This window comes from Ammospiza nelsoni, chromosome 3 (assembly GCF_027579445.1).
Source record: "Ammospiza nelsoni isolate bAmmNel1 chromosome 3, bAmmNel1.pri, whole genome shotgun sequence".
In the NCBI taxonomy this organism is placed as follows: Eukaryota; Metazoa; Chordata; class Aves; order Passeriformes; family Passerellidae; genus Ammospiza; species Ammospiza nelsoni.
In genome coordinates, this window is record NC_080635.1 from 22,214,473 (window position 1) to 22,238,755 (window position 24,283).

The 24,283-nt window shown below is 40.9% G+C and overlaps 1 protein-coding gene across 1 annotated transcript in view; it reads left to right on the plus strand.

Moving 5' to 3' along the window:
• PTPN14 (protein tyrosine phosphatase non-receptor type 14) overlaps positions 1-24,283 on the plus strand; it is a 110,092-nt gene that overhangs the window by 66,041 nt on the left and 19,768 nt on the right. The window contains exons 4-13 of the mRNA XM_059467334.1: positions 3,198-3,295; positions 5,429-5,496; positions 8,478-8,548; positions 10,189-10,276; positions 12,668-12,756; positions 14,337-14,424; positions 15,079-15,161; positions 17,471-17,528; positions 20,771-20,849; positions 22,494-23,983. Of these exons, the coding sequence (XP_059323317.1) occupies positions 3,198-3,295; positions 5,429-5,496; positions 8,478-8,548; positions 10,189-10,276; positions 12,668-12,756; positions 14,337-14,424; positions 15,079-15,161; positions 17,471-17,528; positions 20,771-20,849; positions 22,494-23,983 (2,212 nt within the window). The remainder of the gene's footprint in view (positions 1-3,197; positions 3,296-5,428; positions 5,497-8,477; positions 8,549-10,188; positions 10,277-12,667; positions 12,757-14,336; positions 14,425-15,078; positions 15,162-17,470; positions 17,529-20,770; positions 20,850-22,493; positions 23,984-24,283) is intronic.

Here is a 24,283-nt window from a genome sequence, read left to right on the forward strand (position 1 = left end):
TGTTGTCCACTCCCATTCCCCTTGGAATTAGCTACATGCTGGCAAACTGCAGTAGCCTTTATTATATTAAATGCACAATGGCTCTGGTAGTAAAGTTTAACCCAGAGAGAGCAATGAAGGTGAGAGATTTCAGCCCTAGGCTGACTCAGCTGTGGTGGTGTGTGCTGCCCTGCACTCCTCTGGTATGCCAGAATGGCTTTGTGATTAAACCTTCAGAAATCTTAACTTTGAATTTTTTGTCTTTTATTATTTGGGGGTGCAGATTGCAAACTTCTCTTTTTGTTCACTTTTCATAGGCTTTCCCAACTAAACCACCTAATAGAAGGCTTCTGAAATGCATGTTTTTATCTGCTGTCCTGGAACAACTTTCCTCAGTGAATCTATAGCTGAAACATTTTTAAAATGTTCAATTTCCCTCAAATTATAGATCTACTTTTGCAATCCAAGTGAACAAAGAGCAGTCTCAGTTGGCATAGTGGTATAATAACAGCATTTAATTTAATTTCAGAGGGAGGAGCCTCAAATCCCTGACAGAACTTGGGCCAGTTGCTCCTCTCTGTTGGCTGGGCAGGGAGCCTGACCACAGTTTTGCAGCGTGGCTGAGCCATGAATCTGTGGCTGGTGGAGTTATTAGAGCCTTCTAGTGGAGCTTCCTCCAGGGTAGCCTCCTCCTCTGCCCTGACACTGGAATTAGCCACCCCAGTCCATGCCTGGGGACAGATGTCCCAGTTCATGCTGTATTTGGACACCAGGAAAAGACATGTCAGGGGATGGTGGATGTCACTTGTCACTATCAGTCCAGGGTTAAAGGGGAAGCAGGCACCAACCACAGGTTTCTGCCTCAGTCTTCTTCAGATTATCTTGGCAATTCCACTGAAACAGGTGCCAGAACCACAGCAAGTGATTGCATTTCAGTGAGTTTGCCTGTGAGAAGTGGCAACTTTCTCCATGAGATTTTTTCCTGACAGATACACCAGTTAATGTCAGAGCACTAATTGTGTACGTCCCTTAAACTCTTACTGCATGCTAATCTATAATATATAATAAATCCTAAACTCACTAGATGATATTTAAGGTCCATTCCAGCCCAACACATTCTATGATTGAATAAAGTTATAGAATATTCCTATATTCTATCTATATAATATCTTCCTAATAAGATTTTTAAATGTGACCCCTTCCTGATGATCAAGTGAAACACCTGTAAATGGACATCTTTCTCAGATTGCAGGTGCTGTCAGCTGTCTGTGAATGTGTAACTGTGTGAATGAATGTGAAACTCTGTGTGTAACGGTGTATGTGCTCTTTAATTGCCCTAACATTTCTAACATCAGTGTTGGGGGAAGTTTGTGAAGACAGCTCTTGAGAATTCCACATTGTCCAAGGCAGACATTACGCAATGTTTCCTCCTTGCTTTCATCACATTTCTATGGCAAGTCAAAAGGCAACTCAAACCCCACAGCAATGTTTCTTTTGAAAGCCTAGGTCATAATATTTGATGCTACAGTAACTGCATACAGGCACTGTATTTTGTTGATGCTTGCCTAAGCAATCCTTCCTGTGATTTGTCTGTAGTTGTGTGGACACTGGTTGAAATCATGGTTCCTCTGCAGCTGGTGACATTATTCACTTCTGTACTGCTAGGATGTCACTATAAGATTTGACATTGATTTGAGTCTCACATAGCCTCTTACCACTCTGTTTTAACAATAGCCTTATTTTTATGGCAGATCCAGATTTTATTCTCCTTGTCAGACTAGAATACATAACTCGTGTGTAGATGTAGTGTGGACCCAATAGCTGCTTTTGGGATTGCAAGTGTTAAAGACCAAATTCATCCAACACTTGCTCACCTGTGTGGTTGATAAAGCAGCTTATGTCAAGCTTCTATGAAAGCATGCATGTTTTCAGACTTAGGATTTGGTCACTGCAAAGGAGTGGAAAGAAGCTGATTTGTCTCTTGGACTGAGCAAGTGAAACCTGGGGCTGAGGCACCAGGCCCAGGCTGAGAAGCCACGTGCTTTTCAGCCTGCTTCTCTCAATCAAATTTCAAAATCCTCATCAGTTTTAATCTTTATTAGGCTGTGTGAAAGCCAAATTTGAGCATTTTAAATGAGATTATATTTTTCTTGTACCTCCACACAAACAGTAGCACTTGCAAGCATAGTTAAAGGCAGCACAGTTCATGTTCTGTGGGTGATGTTGCAGTGGTTCTCCCTTCTGCTGGGGCTGGGAAGGTCACTTACACTCTAAAGCAAGGCCAGAACAGCTTCCCTGTGGAGAGGTTCGGAGGGAAGGTCGGATGTGGTTGTAGCTGAGCACAGGTAGGAGTTTGCTGCCCACAGACTTTGACTGCTCTTCACTGTCTGCCTTGCAGAGCTTGCAGTCTCTGGAACTGGCTGGCGTGCTTGTGTGCCAATTCTTTCTATCCCAGTTTATCTCAAGCAATTATTTCTTAAATCCATGGCATTTTAAGTGGATGCCCTCCACTTTCAGTTTCGGAGGGAGAGCAGGCATGCAGCTTGTAGGGTGCAGTAACCTCTGTGCTGCTGTGTCTGCTCACAGCCTGAAAAAGCCCATTTGTTGGGTTGTCAGGTTCTTGATTTGGATCACCCAAGTGTACCCAGGTGGTGGAAGCATGAGGCTGAGTGCACACATGGACTGTGCTAGAAGCTGTGTTTGCTTGGTTTCTGTGTCTTAGTCATCCTTACACATGAAAAATGCCAATTAAAAAACTTTTTGTTTTGCGCCATAGTTTAAGGTAAATCGGCAGACCAAAGTGTATAGCTAAAATTATATTTCTTCAATCCAAATGGTGACAATGGATCAAAAACAAGAGAAGAAACATGGAAAAGCCACTTTTTGCATTGGGGATTGCATGGTCCCTATAAAATTTACAAAAGAGGTAACCTTCACAGATGTCCCTTTTCTATGTGATCTGGGGAACCCAAACTAGAACCTTTTATTTTCTGTTTCACCCATATGGAAGCATTGCACAGGTAGGGATCATATTGGTTTGTTATGGTAACGAGGAGCTTCTGAAGCTGGGTACAGACCTGCTGTTCAACAGGTGACCTGACCTGTTTGGGATGATTTTTTCCTTCCTTTACACAGTCTTTTTTTCCCTGTAAGAAATGTGCAAGCGTATAGATACTATAATTTGTGCTCATTTGTGCTCCTTTTTTCTTTTTTTGTAGATATCAGTATTACCTACAGGTGAAAAAGGATGTTCTTGATGGGCGATTGATATCCTCCTTCGAGCAGGGGATTCGACTGGCTGGTCTGGCCGTGCAAGGTAGGATGGTGTGACCCCATGGCCTCTGTCCAGGAATGGCTCTTGTGGTTTGTCCTTCATCTTGACTGGGCACTGAGGCCCTGTGTGACTCCTGCTCACAGCTGGGTTTCCAATTGTTTCCAAAGTGCAGGGGTGGACTGCTGTGGATGAAACACTCACAGCCTCAGGGTGGGAATGAGGGACCACATCACAGTGCTCAACTTTCCTATTTCTAAAATTCATGCAAGCAGATCTCAACAAAACACCAGTTCTTCCAGCCCTGACCACGGAGTACTTTGCAGTAATGAATTTGCTTCACGTTCTCTGGTTTCAAATGCAAATTACATCAAAAAGCACGGCAGCAGCTTTAATTTTGCCTTTAATTAAAATCTCATTTTGCTGTATAGTGCTATATGAAGTATGAAAGAACACATGACCATAATTGTTATGTGAGTTATAAGTTAATAATAAACTACTTCTTACAATAAGATTTTTATTCTGAGACTCCCAAGGACATCAATAAAAGTAGGATCATAAAATGTGTATGTGCAGAGGAAGAAGCCCTGTGTTTGGATAAAGTATGTTCCAGTCTATCCACAGCTGACTATGAGAACTTGAGGCAGAGTTTCAGCAGTGATGTTCTCTGCATGCTCTCTGATGAGTGGGAAGGGGGAAGTATGTACAAAAAAAGCAAACATGAGGATCTGATTCTTAACAATTAAAGGTTCAATGGAGAGAAATGCTTTTATGGTCTTTTTTTAAAGCAGTAGAAATGCTGTGTTTGTATCTTAAATCTTTGCTAAAAATTGAAGGGAAAATGTTTCTTGTCAAATCTTGAAATGTTTGTCTAATAAAGGGAAATATGTGTATAATATTATTCCATAATGAATCATTTAATTTAGGTAAATGAAGATTTTCTAGCGTGTAAGTTAGGCCTCAATAGATACTGAATATGTTTTTGGAGCTTTTTCCTAATTTTGAGAGTGAGTCAATCCTACTGTTCCTGACCTTGTATTACTTCCTTTGTCCTTTGCATGTGATGCAACCAAAGGTATTTGAAATACTTATTTCTTTTAAACTTGCAGACTCTGTTTTATGCCCATTTTGATTTCTTTCTGTTTATGTTAAAACATAACTCTGAGGTAGAAACAAAATGAAACTGCATTTTTGGCATCCTGCAATATGTGAAATTGTCTAGTAGCTTTGAAAGAATGTTTAGATAAAATGATTTATGGTGGGGATTTCCAGCTCCTATAATATGAGAATCTTGTAGATGGCTTTTGATCCTGTTCAATTATTATAAAATAAAAACCTCCTGGCAAGATACTCTTTTGATATAAGCTGTTGTATATTTAACAGATAGATAAATGTAGGCATTGTTTGGGGTTTTAAATTGTAGTTTAACCTTTAGTAAGCATTTCCAAAACTCCAGTCTCAAGGATATTTGGACAAGCATTCTCAGCCTGACAGATGAGTGAATGTGAGCATAGAGATGAGTATCTTTTGGAGAGATGTAGAAGAAGCAGAGAAGTGAGGAGAAAGGTGTGGGCCAGTCAGTTAGACCAACACAGTGCCTGCACTGCTAGGTTGGCTGCAGAAGAATAAGCCTTCCCCTATGCTGGCTATTGACAATTTTTAATAAAACTGACCTTTAACCTTTTAGACCTTTATAGGTTTTTAACCTTTATAGGCTGTAAAATTAAGCTTTTGTTCAACTGGTAGAATTGTAGCAGAGTTAGGTTAAATTTTCTATTTTTTTGCCTGGTCAGGATTGGAAATGGTGGAGAAGCAAAAGTGTGCATGATTTTTAAGGAGGCTGAGTAATCCCATCATTTTTTTAGTGGGGGTATGATTTTAAGAAGGCTACAGAAAAACAAGCTCTTGAACTCCTGATGGTTAAGCATTGCAAATAGTCATTATATTAGGGATGAAAGAAAGAAATTACTTGTTGGCTGTCACTTGATCTCTGGTAATAACACTGTTATTTTCAGACCTCCATGTTAAAAGCTAAAGTACAAGCAAAAGTCTTTGTGCTGGGCTGTGGCTTCAGAGAAAACTTGCCCACTTGAAATTAAGCGTCTGTGCAAAGGTTGAGTGTGGTCTTGACATGTGTGGAAAGTGCCAAAATGAGTAAGTGTGTTGTTTTTTTTCCAGCGGATTTTGGAGACTATAATCAGTTTGAATCTCATGACTTCCTCCGAGAATATGTCTTGTTTCCTATGGTGAGTTCCTTATCCCTCTCTTTTGTGGTCTTTTGTGAAGAATTTCTCCATGATTCAGAGATGGCTTTGTTGATAAGAGAGTATAAGCACCAGCACTGGACTAGTGAAAGCAAAATTTTCTCACCCAAAACTTGATTGCAGCTGAATTATTCTATGCTGTGGAATGTCAGCCTATTTTCCCTTCCTGTTGAGCCTCCACTACGAACTGGTGCCCACAAAAGAAACAGACATCTTTGAATCAAAAAAGAATTTGCAGCTGTTTTAGAAGGTGTATAATAGCAATACTGTGATATTAGCAACTGGCAACTCAATGGGATGTAGGGGCTGCTGCTGTTGTAAATGTTGTGTCACAGGAGAAGCCGTGCAGCCACTCCTGAAGAGAGTGTGGATTTACATCAGCTGACTGTTGCACTCAAGTGAAGCCTGAATCAGGTCTTCTCAAAATGTTCTCCAGGGAACATTTGCTGTAAATTCAGTTTACATTTGGAAACTAGCAAATAACTTGAATGTTTAGGGAAGGAGCTTAGGTCACTAATGATGTTGGAAATTTGGTGGCAAATGCCAAGCACTTGCAGTCTGTGACATTGAGATTCTCTGGGAGGATGAATTAGAGAAGAAAAAACCCAAACCAAATGCCTTTTGAAGCTAAGAATGGCTTTGTCTTAGATTAACAAGTCCATCAGCGTGAGTATTTAGTGTAATCTTCATAAATATAAAAGATTATGGAATTCTTTCTAACTGGAAAAAATATCTGGAAGCAGGGTGGGGTTCCCATGCCCTGAGTGTAGCTGCCTGGAAGTTAAGGCATCTGGTTTCCCTCTGCAATTAGTGGAGCAGTAGAGGGAGAATGATTCATCTCACTGTAATTTGAAGGCTTGAGAAGTATTTCATCCCACTTACCCATGCTCTTTGCACAGGAACTGCAGTGGACAGTTCATCTTAAGTCCAAAAAGGTGACATCTGCCTGGTGTCTTGAAGTGAAAGTGTGATTTTGAGCCACTAGATAGTTCAACACAACCTGAAAAAAGCAGAAGGAAGATGGGAATGCACAGAGATCTGAATATGCTTTATGTAGATTATACCTGTAAAATGTGGCTTCAGTATTAACCTTTCACTAATAAACTTCTGTTATCTTCTCTGTGGAGCAGAATTTCTTTGGTTAGCCATCTTATCTGTTGATAAATAATTGATGATCTTGTGTATAGTTGATGGCTTATGAAGTCATGTATGGTAGCCTATATGGGATAGAAGATGGCTGAAAATATATATGGAGAAAAGTGTTGTTGTCAGGGAGTAATTTAGTAAATTAACTTCTGCAAAGTTCTTTCAATACAAAATGAATCACAGAGTGGTTTGAGTTGGAAGACACCCTAAGGATCAGAGTTTCAAGCGCCCTGCTGTGAGGAGGGACACCTCCTCTAGTGACCAGGCTGCTCAATGCCCCATCCAACCTGGTCTTGAACACTGCCAGGGATATGCTGGTGCTATTTTTCTGTTCAGAAAAAAAATAGGGAAGGTTTTAGGTCTCTAGATAAGTTTTCAGGTGGTTAATTTCTCTGTGGTTCAGCAATTCACTCTTCGGGCCCATCTCAGACCGTTTATTTTTGTGTCAGCTGCCTCCACAGTAGTGTGGTCAGCTCTCTTCTGCTTTGCATGTTTACCATTGCTTTGTGGTATTTTGCCTTTCATCCATGCAACTATTGCTAAATTTAAGAAGGTCAGCAGAGTGTCTGCTTCCTACACCTTCAGAAGCCTACTCTTAAATCAACTATTTCTCTAGACATTTCTTTAACTACTTCTCTTTGCTCTTTGGGGAGGATGGATAACCTAAAAGTAAATATTTCACTGCAAGTTCAGTAACAGTGGCTAAGTGCTGCAGATACAAATGAGTCCCTAAGCAAGTTGGGGGATTTGAGTGAATTTGGGGCATAGAAAAAGCCTCCACTGAGAACATTGCTGTAAATTCATTAGTGAAGTGAGCTTGTGGATGAGGGAGGGGCAGCTGCGTTCGTGCTGTTTGATCTTGTGAGGCTACAATGTGTGTCAAATGGCATTTCTTCAGCAGTGAAAAGAACAAAGTTATGTACACAGTACACCCCACAGGTGTGTGGCTGTGCATAGGCATGTACCATGCCATTTTTCATTAGCACGCTACCACTTTCACATTTTTTTGTGGCAGAAGCAAATATCAGAGGGGAGGGCCCCGTTGAGCAAGAAGCAGTGTATTTAAGTACATTACATGCAGCCTTAAGGCTTTCTTCAATAAAAGTAAGAACTTTGAGGTTTCGCAAGAAAGTTTTTCAGCTTCCTTTTTTTGGCCTTGAATTTATGAGTAGACTTCCTTTATTAACTTGCTCCCAATTATTTCAGAATTGTTTCTACCACACATTATTAAATTTGGAGAGTATAAAAATTTCTGCTCAGAAATGTGTTGCAAGCATAAAGTAGGTTTTAATGCATCTTGGAAGAAGCAGCAAAACTCAATCCCGTTAACAGGAAGAGAGTGTCTGTATGTTGCAGGACAAAAAATACTTATTAATTCATGTTCCATTTTTTTCATTTTCAAAAAATACTCATGAATTCTTTTTCCATTTTTCCATGGTCCGTGTATTATATTGTTTTTAAAAGGTATATATTATTTTGTAGAATTCCAAATTTTTTAAGGATTTGTTCAGTACTTATCCAGGACAATGTCTGTACTTTGTATTCTGTTCTCTATTTTGGAATAATAAGGACTTTACCTCTATTTTTAACAGTATCTCTTTACTCTCTCAAAAGAAGGTAAAAAAAAAAAATCAGAGTTTTATGTTCTTCTCACATATTTGCAGCATCTCATGCTTTGAATTTTCAGTGCGGTCAGTGAAAGGTCCTCTCTCTGTAACTACAAGTCTTGAACTGCCTGCTGTCATAATTTCTGTCTGCCATATTATCCTCTCTCTCTTTGGCTGACTAGTTTTTGATGCTGCTTCATGTTCTTACAGGATTGGACCCAGGATGAAGCTGTCCTGGAGGACCTGACTCAGAAGGTTGCCCAGGAGCACCGAACTCACAGGTGAGCTTGACATGATCAAGTTTATGCTATTTTTTAAAAAAAATTTTATCATCGTTCTAGTACTTCCCTGCCTCCCCATGCATTCCTGGCAGTGTTTAACTAGCTTATCTTCATGTTGCTATTATGCTTTGTGTCACTGGATTTTTAATTAGTCTATCACAGAAGATTATCTGCCTCTTGTAAACACAAAATGGCTGAGGAGCTTAATCTCAAATAAACGAGCATTTACACCCTTGAGTTTAATGAGCATGTGTAACCCTATGGTGCTATGCAGTAGACTCCTCTCTCTGATTTCATTTAAATCCTGATGTGAAAGACCCTGTGACTTGATCAGTGGTGATCCGAGAGCCTCTTACAAGAGGAGGTGGATACAAATGCTCTCAGTGTAATGGAAATGAAAATAACAGGAATTGGGTTTGAAGTCTCAAGAAGAGGACACAGTATAGTGTAACTAGTTAATGAGCCAGGAGTGTGTGCATTAGTGCTTCTGTAAAAAAAACCTTCTTTGTGAGCAAGTGTCTTTCACGTTGTCTGGGTGTTTCAGTGGTGGAAGTGTTCAAACCTCCAGAGTGCTGTTATGGGAAAAAATGGCAGTGCCCACATGTCATATGCAATAGGAATATTATGTGAAGGATGCTGCATTCCCCATTACATGTGAGAAAGTGGTTGTAAAAGGACAAATATCAATCTCTGAGTCTAGGGCCATTCTCAGTTTTGAGTTTCAATGCAAGCCTGGGCCTTTGATGCAACCAAAGGAATAGCTTCCAAGCTGGCCATGAACAGGCCTGGTTCTGTTCTCTCCCTGCCATGGGCTGCTTGTGTGATCTTGGTTAACTCACAGGCTTGAAAGATTTCCCACCTGCTGTGCTCTATAGTGCTATTTCTGCAACACAAAGAGCAAATACTTCCTCTCACTTCAGCAGGTAGATCGTATTCCACCTCCCTTCTCTCAGGTATTTGGTTCCTATATTTCTGTTTGTAAGCTGTGGTAAGGAGGAGTAAAGAGGAGAAAAATTAATAGTGGCTTTTTTTGGAGCAACCTGCAATCTATTCTGACCTGCTTTTGAGAATTGAAATCTGTTTGAATTCCTGAGCTGTGACAGGAGCGTGTGTAGACACGTGTGTAAAAGTTTTCGGCTGGTTTGTTCTCTTTTATGAAAGAGAATCTGTTCAACTTTTGGATTTAGTGCCTGTGTTTTTGAACAGCCAACTTGAAAATGTACGTCTTTCCTTTTAAGTCATTTTAGGAAGCTCCAGTGGCCTTGTATAATAACATTCAGGCAGATTAGCACCCCTATGGTTCAAGTTGTCTATCCAAAACTATCCACAACCTGGTGGTTTAATAAAGCCTGGAGAAGATTTATGTGTGGAAGAAGCTGAATAACGTGATCAGTTTCTGTTTGTTCCTCCTGTCATTTGGACTGCGCTTTGTACCTTAGCTTACTGACATTTACTAAAATTTCCCCCCTTGCTGAAAGTGATCCTAATGTTGAAAGTTATCTTTGTGTTGTGCATTTCTAGCCAGCGTTTCCAAAGTGTCTTCTCAAGTGGTTTGTGAAACTCACATTTTTTTTGCTAGTATTTTGTGTGTGTGTGTGTAATATTGAACTATTCACTGCCTTTTGTTAATGTAATTGCAGTGGCATTACAGCAGCAGAGGCTGAGTTAATGTACATCAATGAAGTGGAACGTCTGGATGGGTTTGGACAGGAAATTTTCCCTGTGAAGGTATGTCAGTGTATATTATAAAGGAACCTCTGAATCAAGCGATGCAGAACTCTGCAGCAACCTTTGGTCTGCATGCAAGTCATGTTTGTCCAAAAGAGACAGGACTTAAGTCTGCTTCAGAGGGTGAAATGACTGCTGGTATTTTGAATGGACATTGCAGCATGAGGGTTACTTAGTCCTACAGTGCTGCTTCTCTTCAATGAAAATCCTTGTTACAGAATAAGAGATGCTCCTTGCCTTTCTTTCACATGCTGTCTATGGGAGAGTGGCCAGGGCAAATGAATCTCAGCTCTGGTAATCTTTAACAGGATAGGAAAAGGAGACATCTTCATGTCTTTCTAAGTTGCTACTGAGAAAGCATTAACTTCGCTTTTCCTTAGTTTCCTGTGTGTGCACACAGGTCCTCCATGCATTTTTAATAAGGGAGAACTTCAGGGATTATTTTGCATTTGCAGTCATTTTCCCTTCACTGGAAGTCCTATCCTGCCATGGATTGTCTGGATGTGTGACCTTATGGAGCACATGCTGCCATAGTAAAGTTGTGCTGAGAAACTGAACACCACTGTTCCCAACATGACCCATTTCTTTCTGCTAACCTGCCCAGACACCATAAGTGGTGAATTGTGAGTGGTTTTCCTGCTAGTTAAAGATAACTTGGAATTTAAAACCAAACCCGAATGCACACCAAACAAAACAAGCTTCCTGCTTGTTTTGAAGTCAAAATTGATCCTTTGGCACCAATCTTAGAATTGGCCTGGAGAGGGGGAGCTGAATGGCAAAAAACTTTCAACCCACCAAAAAAATTTTGGACTGTTTATTGGACTGTAATTGAAAGCTCTCCTCAAATTCATTTGGAATTTGCTGCACACTACTGCAACAGATTTCTGTGTTGGAAGTGTCATTAGATATTATTGCATGTGTCTGTAAGGTAAGTATGAACAGTGGACTGGGTGCTCTTCAAAATAGCAGGAAGGTGTTAGCCTTGCATTCAGGAGCAGCATGCTGTCCATGGACACAAACAGAACTGCATTCAAAGGGGAAAACAAAAGATTTCTCTTTCTTCCCAGGTAGAAAATGTTATTACAATTATGTGTCTTTCTTTCCATGCAGTTATTTGTGTGTATACACACTCACACGGTAGATATATTACTTGAATGTTAACAAATACATACATTTTCCCCCACTATACCCAATCTTTTTGCCTTGTTAAACTCCCTGTGGCACAAGGCAGAAGAATGTGTTCTCCTCTAATCAGACTAAAGTGCTGACTCCCAGCTTGTGGATGAATTGCCAGCCATGGTTAGTTAGCAAAAGGCCCAGCACTCAGTAGTTAAACAGGTGCAGAGACTCCCTCGTTGCCTTCTGGGGATCAAGCACAGCAAGGCCAGGAGAACAGCTCTGGTTCTAGACCAGGAGAATAGCCTGGTCTATTAAAATGCAGGGGCCTCTGATGGTTTGTACAGTGTGTGCAGGCATAGTTCATTAACTTCTCTCATATCCTTTCTTCTAGCCATGCTTTCTAACCACACTCAGGGTGTTAGAGTGATTTCTGTTTACCACTTTAAAGTGTGACTCAATTACAATATATGCAGCTGAGGGGGAACTGTTCTTGCTTGTTGATAAATGTAGAAAAACCTCTTTGTCAACAGTATTAAGCTTTTGTAGCAAAAAAAAAACCAAAAAAGGAAAAGGCTTTTTTAAGAAAACAGCTTGCAAAATGGATTGGGAGCATGTGGTTTTTCAAACAGGAGCCTGCAAGAAGACATGGGTAGGTGCAAAAGCAGTAGGACTTCTTAGAGTCCACTGGTTTTGCATTGTTTTTATGTAGCATTTGCAGTTGAATATTTAACCCAACTATTGAAAATCGATCGAAGATGTAGCTGCATAGAGATGAAAGTACTTTTTGGGGTGACATGCTGTGAATTTCTACATGGAGGACTTAAAGGAGGAAGTGTGAAGGGTAGAGCTTTTGAGAGGGATTCCATCTCCAGGTGTGGTGTTCTGAAATCTGTACGTGTTTTAACAGATGTCTGGAGAAACACCATGACTGTGAAAGAGAGCTATTGCTTTTGGTATTCCTACAGGCTCTAGATAGTTGCAATCACAAAGACAGGGCATGTGGGGTATTATACAGTGAATGCCAGTTTGTGGTGTGCATGCTCTTTGGGAGAGGAGAACTTGGAGGTCATTTATCCTTCTGCTCTCACTAATCAGCACAATGAATCCACTTAAGTGCTAACTGCTCTTAAATAATGAAAATCAGAGTCCTGTCAAGCTGCAAAATATATGTTCGTCCTGCATCCACAATGAAGGGCTTCTCTTTGGTACTTCAGCATGCATTCCTGTAAACCTATTGACCAGAGCATTTATTAAATTTTCCTTTCTCTGCAGGATAACCATGGAAATGACATACACCTTGGTATTTTCTTCATGGGCATCTTCATAAAAAACAGAATTGGAAGGACAACTGTGATCTATAGGTAAAAATGAGGGTCTTTTATGTAATTATCCAGAGCTGTATGTGTGGGATTTTTTCCTTGCTTGCATATGTGACTGTAACAGTGCCAATCCTCTAAGGAGTAGTAACATTGCTGTTTTCAGGATTGGTCTCGTGGCCCAAAGAGAGATAAAGAATAATTTCTGATGTCTGTGAATGGGTTGGATGGCAAGAAAGTTGTAGTAGCCTGTCATGTATCTTGTTCTAGTTTACAAGGCTTTGATCCCTTTTCTTCTCTTGTCTTTATGTCTTCTTCTTTGATGCTTCTGAATGCAAATCTGTTAAACCTCACAGCTGGCAGCCTGGGAGCTCAACACTTCTGAAAATCTGGTTGCCACATTTAGGTGCCCCACTAAAAAAATTTTCAACTTTCTTATTCTGTGATTTTGAAAATCATGGCTGTGTCACGCTATTGTTTCTTCTGCAGTTTATTTTGGTTAATAAGAATGACTTATCCATTAACTTTCTTTTGTGGCTTTGTTTTGTATGAAAATGTTGCTAGAAATCTCCATGGTTCCGGGGAGGATAGTTTTGCTCTTCTTTGCTACTCTTCTAGTGGGTATTTTTATTAATGTTGCTGTTTACTTGAAGTGGATTTTTACTAAGCCCTGTGATTAGAGTAGGAATTTTGTGCAGCCTAAAAGTTGTGGGTTTTGAGGTGCACTGATTTTCAGTCAGTAGCTAAGGCTTATATCAGTCTTCAGCTGGAATTCTGGGGGGAGGGTTGCCTTAAAACAGCTTTCATTAGTCAGCTTAAAAAATGTTAGTGCTCCCTTTTCCCCTAGCTCTGGTTTTGCATATGTAATTTTGAGAAGGAATTAGATAATCCTTTAATTGGGCCAGGTGACAAAAGCAACAAGTTTCTTTACATGTAGAAATGAGAGTTGGTGCTGGGATTCTAACTCTCTGGAAATATGCACTGCAAGCATCCTGCCATGACATGAAGAGGAATGCATGCTGCAAACAGAACAAACAAGTCCCTTCCATACCCGTAGATTGCATGCAATGTACGCAAATGTCTGTCAGCTATTTGTAAGGAGATTATAACTCAGATCTTGGGCAACCTGACAATTACTTGGGGAAAAAAAAATAAAAATATTGCAAACATAAGGCCAGAGTATTAACATGGTATGCATAGCCTACATAACCATGTTGTCAACTCAACCTTCTTTAGCAAGAATTAGCACTGAATGAAAGGTGGAAACAGCATTTGGGGAGGAATGACACTTAAAATAATTCTGTTACATGTCACTAAAATCAATCAGTTCCAAAATGCCACAGTTCAGTAAAATGGTTATCATTACTGTGTTTTCAGTGTGTCTTCTATTGTGGGTCTTCAAATTTGTGTTTTTAAAGAGAGCTTTTAACTCTCCTGCTTTGGGTTAAGAGCTGTTTAATCAGAACCTGATTTCCTTGTTTTCCTGACCAGGTTTCTTCACCAAAAAGTTTCTGAAAACCTTTCCCATAAAATGAGACTGATGTTGACTAAAGGATTCTTACTGTGTTTGTGAAATGTTTGAATGTATGTGTTGGCAAACTCCAATGCATTTTTTTACTCTGCAGGTGGAATGACATTGGGAATATTGCTCATAACAAGTCTTCAATTGTTCTAGAGTTGATCAACAAAGAAGAGAATGTACTCTTTCACACAGTAAGAAAAAGATCTGATCAGTGTCATCATGAAAGCTACTTATGTAAAAATAAACCTTTAAAATTCTTTTTTCCCAGAGAAGCTCACTTGCATAACACCACCCCCCTCACATTCCTGTCGTACTTCATGCAGAAAGAGAAATTAACTTCATTTGGCTGCTAATTTCTGTGTTTTCTTCCCAGCATCCTGAAATGTCCTATGCTGGGAAGTCTGCAAAAAAACTGAAGTGCCTTTAGGATGGCATAAATACAGCAGCATAAATAGAAACTGGGCATGAGCTACCCTGTGGGCACATACTGGAACTCAGAGGGCCACGGTGCTGTTCTGTGCTGTTTAAAATCACTCCACATCTCCCTGAACCAAGGCCTGTACAGAAACTGGACCAGCAAGCTTGAGCCATTTTATTGCTGCAGTCCCCCCCTACTTAGCAGTGAAGTGGCAATGCACACCACCGGGTTTCAGTAATCCTATGCCTTCAGTGCTCTTGAGACCACTAGATGTGCTCTTGGGAGCCAAATTCATTGGTAGACCATGGAATAGCCCATGGGAGACCTTACCCAGCATTCCTGCAACTGGATTTTTAAAAAACTTTTGTCACTTCTTGGTAAAAATAACAAAATAATTATTTTTCCTATTTTTTTCTCATTTGTAAAGGATGATCTTGAAAATGCTAAATATATTTCACGTCTCTTTGCATCAAGACACAAGTTCTACAAACAGAACAAAATCTGCACAGAGTGAGTACTTTTGATTCACATTTGCTTTCTGACGCCTTGCTTTGGAATTGATCTGAGTTTTGCCATGACTGGTTTGGTTTGGTTTTTGGGATTTATTTTTTTTTTTGGGTGGGGGGAGTTGGTCTGGTGGTTTGTTTTTTTTTTCTAGTCACGTTTGTCAGTTATTCTTCTCCTCTTTCCCTTTTTTCTGGTTTTATTTTAACCGTCAGCAAGAACAGACAGTTGGGAATGAAATTTCATTCTGAGCCTTCTGAGCTTTGGTGCTCCCCATGATGCCAGATCCTACAGGGAGTCTTGAATTGAAGGTCTTGGTGTCTGCTGCTGATAGCCCAGAGTATTATCCTAAACTGGAGTGAAAGGTGACATAGGTCAGCATGTCAAAATATGAGCTGTAGCAGCAGATGCACTGCCCATGCAGCAGCTAAAGGTGCTGGAGAGTGGAGGCTGTCATCTTCTAGTTTGGGCAGGATAATTTATCTGCCTCTTATGCATTCTGAACGAGGGAGGACACCTGGGTGTGTTAATCTGCGTCGCTGTGCTGCCACAACACAGCAGAGATTGTAAATCTAAACCTGAAGTCTCCTTTAGGCCCTGGTTTGAGCACTTTCTTAGAAACTGGCCTTGAGCTAGTCCTCTCACGCAGGTGGATTCCTTCTAACTGAAGGAGGAATTCATTAGGCTTTAGCTTTAATTCAAAAGTCTGTTTCCTAGCTGAGGTGTTTGATTTACACCAGCACACATTTTCAGATTGAGATAAATTTGCCTTTCAAAAGGTTAGAGTTTTGAGACATTTTCGTGGTGTGCTGGGCGTGTATAACAGAGAATATTAAATTCTTGCAAAACTTACCATGAAGAAGTATCATCTCTATCAACAACTCTAGTTAGAGCTGGACATCCCATCTGTTCAGCTGGGTAATGCCATCTGTTGGAAAATAAAGCCAAAATGGTGAGGGGAAGATTGGAAGGTCTTTCACGTGTGCCCACATTATATTGACATATGGTGAGTTAGAGCACAGGAGAGTCCAGAGAGGTGAACTGCTTTGAGTGATCTTTTCACTTACAGAAGAGAGATGTTCGTTAGATTTTACATTTGCTTACAGTTCCTGGGAAGTGAATGAAAGACTGGAAAAGACATTTCTTAGCAGCATGTAATGGATTTCAATAGTCCAATACTAAATTCAATTTTAAAGGTTCCAGAGGGATTGAATTCAAAGGGAGCTCCTGATTGTTTTCCCTGTGACAGTCTAGAAAGAAAACAAAATACCATATTGGGATATTTCCCCTTTGAAGCTGTGTTGGGGTCAACAGAAAGAACTTTCTGTTACCATTCACAATCCAGACAGCAGAAGCCATAGCTTTTGATCATGTTTCTTCCTAAACACTGAACCATAAGTATGTGGGTCCTATGAAAGTGTTGTATGTAGCAGATTCACAGGCCACTTGCAGATATTTGGACTAATAAAGGTAGGGGATGTCATGAAGTCAAAGAGTGAAATAACAAGTTTCAATGTATTTTGGTCATTAGAACTGCTCTCCTGACCATGGTCTCATGTGGTACAAGCTTGTGTGCTAGAGCTTCAGATATTGATGACAGCATATGCCAGTGTGTGTTTTCTAGCCAAATAATTTTCCTGCCCTCTGTGTTAAAGTGATAATTGTTTGTTTTCCTGTGTGCCTTTCCTCTAATTGCACATAACATCATTCACCAGATCAGAAACTGTAAGAGGACAAATTCCACTTTTCCTCTCTTCACGTAAGCACTATATTTCTACCTCCTTTCAACTCGTTTCTTTCCCTTTCTCGTATTTTTTTTATCTGCTCCACTCCTTGTTCCTTCCACTGCACCTGGCTACTCTAACATTGTATGTGGCTCTGCTAGTATTGTCCAACCAGATGGTTTTTTTCCTTTTCTTCCTGATCTGTGTGCATTGCTTTGGAGTGATTGCTATCAGATTCATAACATTGTCCTTGTGTTTATGTTCACATTAAGTCACCTGAGACTGTACCTGTCTGCCATGTTCAGTTTTTTTTTACTTAAGAGACATGTTGAATTCATTTTGAACCAGAATTTTTCTTTCTTGTGTTTCCAAGTGAGCCAAATAGGATAATGATCAAAAGGCATGTATAGTTTGGAATGGGAACATTTCCTGTATTTAAAGGAGAACCTGAATTATTTTCATTTATTCATATATCTGAAAATCTCAGTAATGAGCAATATGAACAGATTCTTCACATCTTGTTTTTCCCATTCATTCTTGACTCAGAATTGAGATACTGTGGTTTCTATCATTTCTCTTTTTCCTCCACAGACAATCAAATTCTCCTCCCCCTATCCGACGGCGGCCAACCTGGAGTAGGTCATCTTTGGTACGTGCCACTGTGAGGTCTTTATGAGTATCTATACCATTTCTGATGGGATGAGGCATTGTGTAAGATGAACGACCCTCTAAATTTCAACTAAGCCCATTAACTCATTTCTTGTTGGCAATATGATTGGAATGAGTTTCAAGGGTGTGACTGCCCGGATTGATTAACTGGATAATATCACCACTGAGTAGTAAAAATTACAGTCTTCAAGGCATTATATTTTTATTTGCTCTGCAGAAATTGAGCATCTTTTCTGCTGCATTGAGGTTATTTCAATATGTAGAGAAAATAATCCTCCAGAAAGGATTTGAAGTGTCTTGTTCTCTGTGCATCAAATCTAGTCATTACAATATGTTACATTTTGCAGTTCTTCAATCCTCATGGTTTTGTATAAAGACTACTTACAATTTAGCAGCTTCTTGGGTTAGGACCCTATTTTATGTCTGAAGTTACCATTAATTGAAGTTAAACTATTAGAATCAGTCAGGATTGTGATTCAGAGTTTTTCTTAAATTGTTTTTATTTCTATTTAACTAATCCTAAGAAACACTCAATGTGACAAAACTGGGTGTTTTTTCCTGAAATATTTACCAAAAAAATATCATTTGTTAGTCTTTTTTTTATTTTCTCCTGTCTGTTCTAAAGAAACTCTTTTTGGAATAAATTTTAACATCTAGCATGTCAGTACTTTTTAATCTTATTTAACAGATTCTGAATTTCTGTAACAGTTGCACTGCTGGTTCCTTGGACAGAGGGCAAGGTTTATCTCTCTGCAGGTTGCCAGTTTTCATGTGTGGTATAGGTTATACCTACTTTGTAGACCTTTCCAGAGTGAAAAGTCCATTACCCTGTTGCTGCCTGACAGAAAGGTGATGTGGGCAAGGGTTTTCTTGACATTTCCCCACAGTGTGGTTACAGTTTGTGAAAATGTTCCAAAACTAGGCTTAAGCAGGTACTGATTTTAAGATAGCTTTATCCTTGCAGATTTCAACACAGGTTATTTTCCTGTGTGAGTGTATAGAATCCATTAGATCTAAAAGTTGCACTCTTTGTGTCCCAGACACTGGCAGGAAAGCTGCTGTAGCTGCCTCCATGTTTCTTTGTCTTTCCTCTGTGAAGGTGTTTCTAAGATGTCATGATGCAATACACAGACTGTGAATTGCATTCTCTGTAGCATATTTACAATATTTTTGGTATTTATGAGTTAGAACCCTGGAAATGACTATGAAAAACTGAAGGTGAAAAAATGAATGGTGCTTTGCATTTTTATGCTACAGCCTCTGTAATATCATGAGGGGGAAAAGTGAGCTGCTTTCTAAATTATATATGAAAAATGGAAATCTGCTCTTTCAAAAGAAAAAACAAATGTGCTCACACTTTTTTTTTAAGCATAAGCATACAACAAGCTTTAAATCCCCAGAATCTCAGGAAGATCAAGAGGAAGAATGTGGGCTCATCAACTGAAAAAAGTGCACTGGGCTGCTGACTGCTCACAGTGAACTTTCAGCTGCCTTTTTCATAATTGTTCTGCTAACTTGTTGGAACAGTTCTCTTTGGGAGGAAAAAAAAGCCCTCCTGACTGTTGTCTGAACTGCACATACCTTCATACACCTACCTATTCATTTGTCTTGTGTAGCAATAAATCAGTAGGCAGAAATGGGAAGTGAAGTGGAATCTTTGGGGTGAGGCTCTGCCACTTCACTAGGGATCATGTTCTTTGCTTTCAGATCAAGACCCTTTATATGGTTTTGGCATGGTTTCTGCTGTCTCTTTTTCCTGTCAGACCACCCAGCAATGTTGGTTTTCCAGAAAAAAAAATCCTCAGTGTAGATCTTAATATAATGGTATGTTTAATTACCTGATTTTTAAAAAAATCCAAGTCTTCATGAATTTGGCTATTGTTGTTCTACAGACCCCAGGGTTCTCTTTTTTTCCGAAGATGCAGATGGACCTTAGAAATAAAAATTCCAGATTTCTTGCAGATAGCTTTCATAACATCTATCACAAAGAAAACTGTCTGCTGCAGATGTATGCATTCTTAGCAAAAGTCACTTCTCTTTCCTCCGCCCTCCATTTGTTAGGCTTTCCAGCATCAGCTCCAGCCTCAGTTCCTCTACTAAAATTGTCAACAGCAGTCTCCTTGGCCCAGGTTGTTCAGTGAAACTAGGGTTTTATACCTTTGGAAGTAGTTCTTGTGGCAAAAATACTTCTTGCTGTTTTCCAGCTCTGGCTTAACACAGCTATTTTGTATGCAAGAATTCATACCGAGCTCCGTATCTTTGATTCTTATTCCTTCTCACCATTTACATGGAAAATGTAAATCTTACCCCTTCCCCACCCCCTCTTTGCTAGCAAACTTGCAGGGTGCTTATTTGGTGCATGTGCACACAAAGGCAGATTATGTGGGGTTTTTTGCCTTGGGCATCCACAGTATTCCTTAATAGTTTGAGCTATGTGAATCAGCCTGGATGAAAAGCCCTTATTCTGCTGCTGAGGAGGACACATTCATGATACAGGAGTGTCTTCCTTGTCCTTCTGCTTACTTCATATATTGAAATATGTTTTCATAAACTTTGCTCAGTGACACCAGACAGGACATTGCAGTGCAGGTGGCAAAGTAGAATTGTAAAACACGTTGGTTTACCAAGGGACAAACCTGGGGAATACGGCGTCAGTTCTGATTTATTTTCTGTAAATGATCCTGCTGATTTTATGCTGAATTGCCCCCTCTGAGATTTGCATTTAAAAAATTCTTTCAGTGCAGGTTACTGGAGTAAACTTGAATTCATTATCTAAGGAATTCAATGTTTGTGTAATTTACAGAGTTATTTTAAGTCCATATGTGGTCTAATTGCATGTATAACATTGTCCTAAGTCCTTGAATTTGTTCCATGTCTGCTTTTGTCCTGATTAGGTGTCTGTTTTGTTTGGGTTTAATTCTTCAAGGGCAAGGGCTTTTAATAAAAATATGAAGAATTTTAAAAGAGCTGAAATTGGGGATATTGTTTTCTGAAGTTGTTGAGCTTAAAAGAATATAAACTGGTCAGTTTTGGACTCTGTAACAAAATTTTGTAAGCAATTTACAAAAAGTTATTCTCTGTTCTATAAGGAGCTGCCAAGATGTGCTTTTGGCTGGGTAAGAAGGAGCAATATTCAGTGGAAAGGGCACAGAACCATTTTTCCTGTTTCAGTTGCAAAAATTGTGGCTAATGCTTTTTTATTTCCTTGTGCTTTTATTTCAGCCAAGACAACATCCTTTTATACTGCCTCCTATGCATGTCCAGTGTGGAGAACACTACACTGAAACACATAATTCACAAGGTACTCAGAGCATATATTTTCCCTTTAATGTACTTCAATTTTATGTGTATGCAAAGAAGCTCCTAAGCCTTATATCCAGATTTATAATGCCATCATGGTCAGATGGGAGCTGCTGCTGCAGGAGAACTAGCAGTTTTATAGTTAATGTTGCAGTAAGTCTTCTGTTTGAAGTCCAATTCCAGTTTTCAAATTTCCCTAAAATATCTGCGTGTGATTGTATGGACCTTAAACTTGGTATTCCAGTTCAGTGAACTGAAAAAATAATTTCTAAAGGGAGTATGATGGCTGTACTCAAAGGCAGTGCCAGCTGGGGCCAGGGAGAGAAACCGAGTGAGGGAAAAGGCGACAGCAAAAAGCTTTTGCTGTAGGAGAAATAATGCTGTCCTGTCCATGAAACTGTATCTGTGCACAACCTTTTCTGCTGATTTTTCACCACCATCTGCCTGCATTGTTAGCCTTACAGACACAAGGAGGGTTAACTGTTTTCACGCCCATATTTGGCAAATAAATTCTTTAAGAGGTTGTGCCAGGTTACTTTGATCAAGTCTGGGAATGGAGCCCAGCCCCTAACCAGCTTGAGTCTCACACCCTTAACCACCCCGCCTTTTGGAATACACGTAGCCAGGTCTGTTAGGCTGCTGTTCTTTGCAATTCATGAGAGGTACAGCTGAAGTACTCTCAGCAGCAGAGGAACTCTAATCATACCTGTTAGTGTTTTGGATTGTGGGGTCTGACTATTTTTAAGGCAGAATTTGGTAAGTTTTGAAAAGAGCCATTTAGTAGAGTTCCTTGCATACAGTATATTTGACTTAGTGGCCACTGCTGTTCTGCTGTGGAGGTGAGGCTGTGAAGAGTAATCTCAATTTTAGAAAAATTGTAAAATTCTTTTAGTTTTACTACAGGCTTTTCTACATTTTCAAAGATCTAGCTGATTTCAGAGTTTGGGAGTTCTACCCTTCTCTTACAAGATTTTCAACAGGGACAGACAGGCAGTAAAGTTGTGATATGGTCTTTATTGTCTTGATTTCCTCTCAGGGCTTTGCTGAAGCATTTATCATTCTATAGTGCATCTGCAGGGTGGTTTGTTGTTTGGGGGTTTTTTTCCTATTTTTTTGTTCATTGAGCTTTGATCACCCAAATGTGTCTTTCTTCAGATCCTCAAAACTGTTGATTGGTCTAAAGTAGGATTTCCAATTTCACAGTCCTCTGCTACTCTAAATCTCAGACAGCCATGTATCAACAGAAGAGACAAGAGAATTTTTCAGGTTAACCATATGCCTGCAGTGCTGGAGTTTTAAGGTGCCAGCATCAGTGAACCCTTTCACAATGCTAAGGGAGGAGATGCCCCTTTATTCCTCCTTGCCACCTCAGGCAAAAACACTTCCTCTCTTTCCCCTTTCATGTTTCCCACAAGGATCTGAACTACTACCATGTTTTGCTAAGTGTTGGGAATGTTTGCGTTGGTAGCTTTGCTTTAGTTCTGTTTTGATGGTTCAAGGATGCTCCCAAGACCAAACATTCCCTGCATTTGTGCACTAAGCTGTCTCTGTACTCACTGGTGCAGACTGCATTTGAAGCTTTTCTAGCAGTGAATAAATCCTCGTGGGTTAAAATTATGAACATTTCTCTCTCTGCTCTACACAGATAGCATTTTCCATGGAAATGAAGAAACTTTCTACTGTAGGTCTCAGACCAGTTTGGATAGGTGTCCAATGGACTTCAGCTACTTGAATGGTAATGGACCCAATGGGAGTGTATGCAGTGCCCACAGCATGAACTCCCTCAATCGCTCACAGAACTTCATCCAGGCATCTCCAATGTCCTCAAATCTGAGCATCCCGGGCAGTGACATCATGAGAGCAGACTATATTCCCAGCCACAGACACAGTGCAATCATCGTCCCATCTTACAGGCCAACTCCCGATTACGAAACCGTCATGAGGCAAATGAAGAGAGGGGTGATCCAGATGGACAGCCAAAGTCAGTCTTTGAGGAATCTCAATATTGGAAACACACATGCTTACAACCAGCCAGAGGACCTAGTTTACAGCCAACCTGAGATTCGAGAGAGGCACCCTTACACGATCACCTACGGGCCCCAGGGGGGTGCCTATAACAAGCCCGTGGCCCCCTCTGACCAAATGAACCCCAACAACGCTGCCCAGAACAAGACGGCAGCCAGTGCCATATCCCACACAGTCAGCACCCCAGAGCTGGCCAACGTGCAGCTGCAGAGCGGCCAGAGCTACAACACCACGCACATGCTCAAGAACTATCTCTTCAGGCCCCCGCCTCCGTACCCGCGCCCGCGCCCCGCCACTAGCACGCCCGACCTGGCCAGCCACCGGCACAAGTACGTCAGCGGCAGCAGCCCCGACCTGGTCACCCGCAAGGTGCAGCTCTCGGTGAAGACCTTCCAGGAGGACAGCTCGCCCGTGGTGCGCCAGTCGCTGCAGGAGGTCAGCGAGCCCCTCATGGCCGTGAAGCACCACGCGGCCGTCAACAAGCGCCACAGCCTGGAGGTCATCAGCAATATGGTGCGTGGCATAGAAGCCATGGCCCTGAAGACTTTGAACGCCCCTCTGCCGCGCAGGAACACACTGCGGGAGCAGGTGCAGCCGGAAGAGCCGGTTCAGATGGGCCATGAAGTTCAGCAGGTCCCTCACTACCACCACAAAAAGACGTTTTCTGATGCCACGATGCTGATACACAGCAGTGAAAGCGAAGAAGAAGAGGAAACGCAGGAATCTGTGTCCCGGATAGCAGCCCTGCACGAGAACATGGAGTACAGTGCTCAGCTGCAAGCTGCCTTGGCTAGAATACCAAATAAACCTCCTCCAGAGTACCCTGGGCCTCGTAAAAGTGTCAGCAACGGAGCGCTGAGGCAGGACCACGTTAGCATTTCTGTGGCTGTGGCCAGGGCCAAGGCCATGAGGCCTGGGCCTTCCAAAGCCATCAGTGTCTCTCGAACTGATCAAGTGGCAATAAATGGGTCTTCACTGGGGCCCTCTATCTCGGAGCCTGACCTTACCAGTGTGAAGGAGCGGGTCAAGAAAGAGCCGGTCAAGGAAAGGCCTGTGTCTGAAATGTTTTCTATCGAGGACAGCATTATAGAAAGAGAGATCATGATGAGGGTAAGTGCCTTCCTCTGTTGCAGTGGCTTCTTGGAAATTAGTAATCACACAGGTCAACTTCCATCCCAGAAATCTGTTGGGTCAGTAAACTGTAGGGAATGTGTGGGTGGGAAGCTGTGGATTTGCTTAAAGTTGGGAAATGTGATATTAAGTGCCACATACAATTTGGTTTTGTGGGCTGTCAAGGGAGTTGATCCCATGCCCTGCTTGGGCTTGTGTGTTGTCTCAGCTGTGGCTCTTTGGCTGGTGGCCAGACCTGTGTCTGACCCAGCTGAGGATGCCACTGCCCTGGCAGCAGTG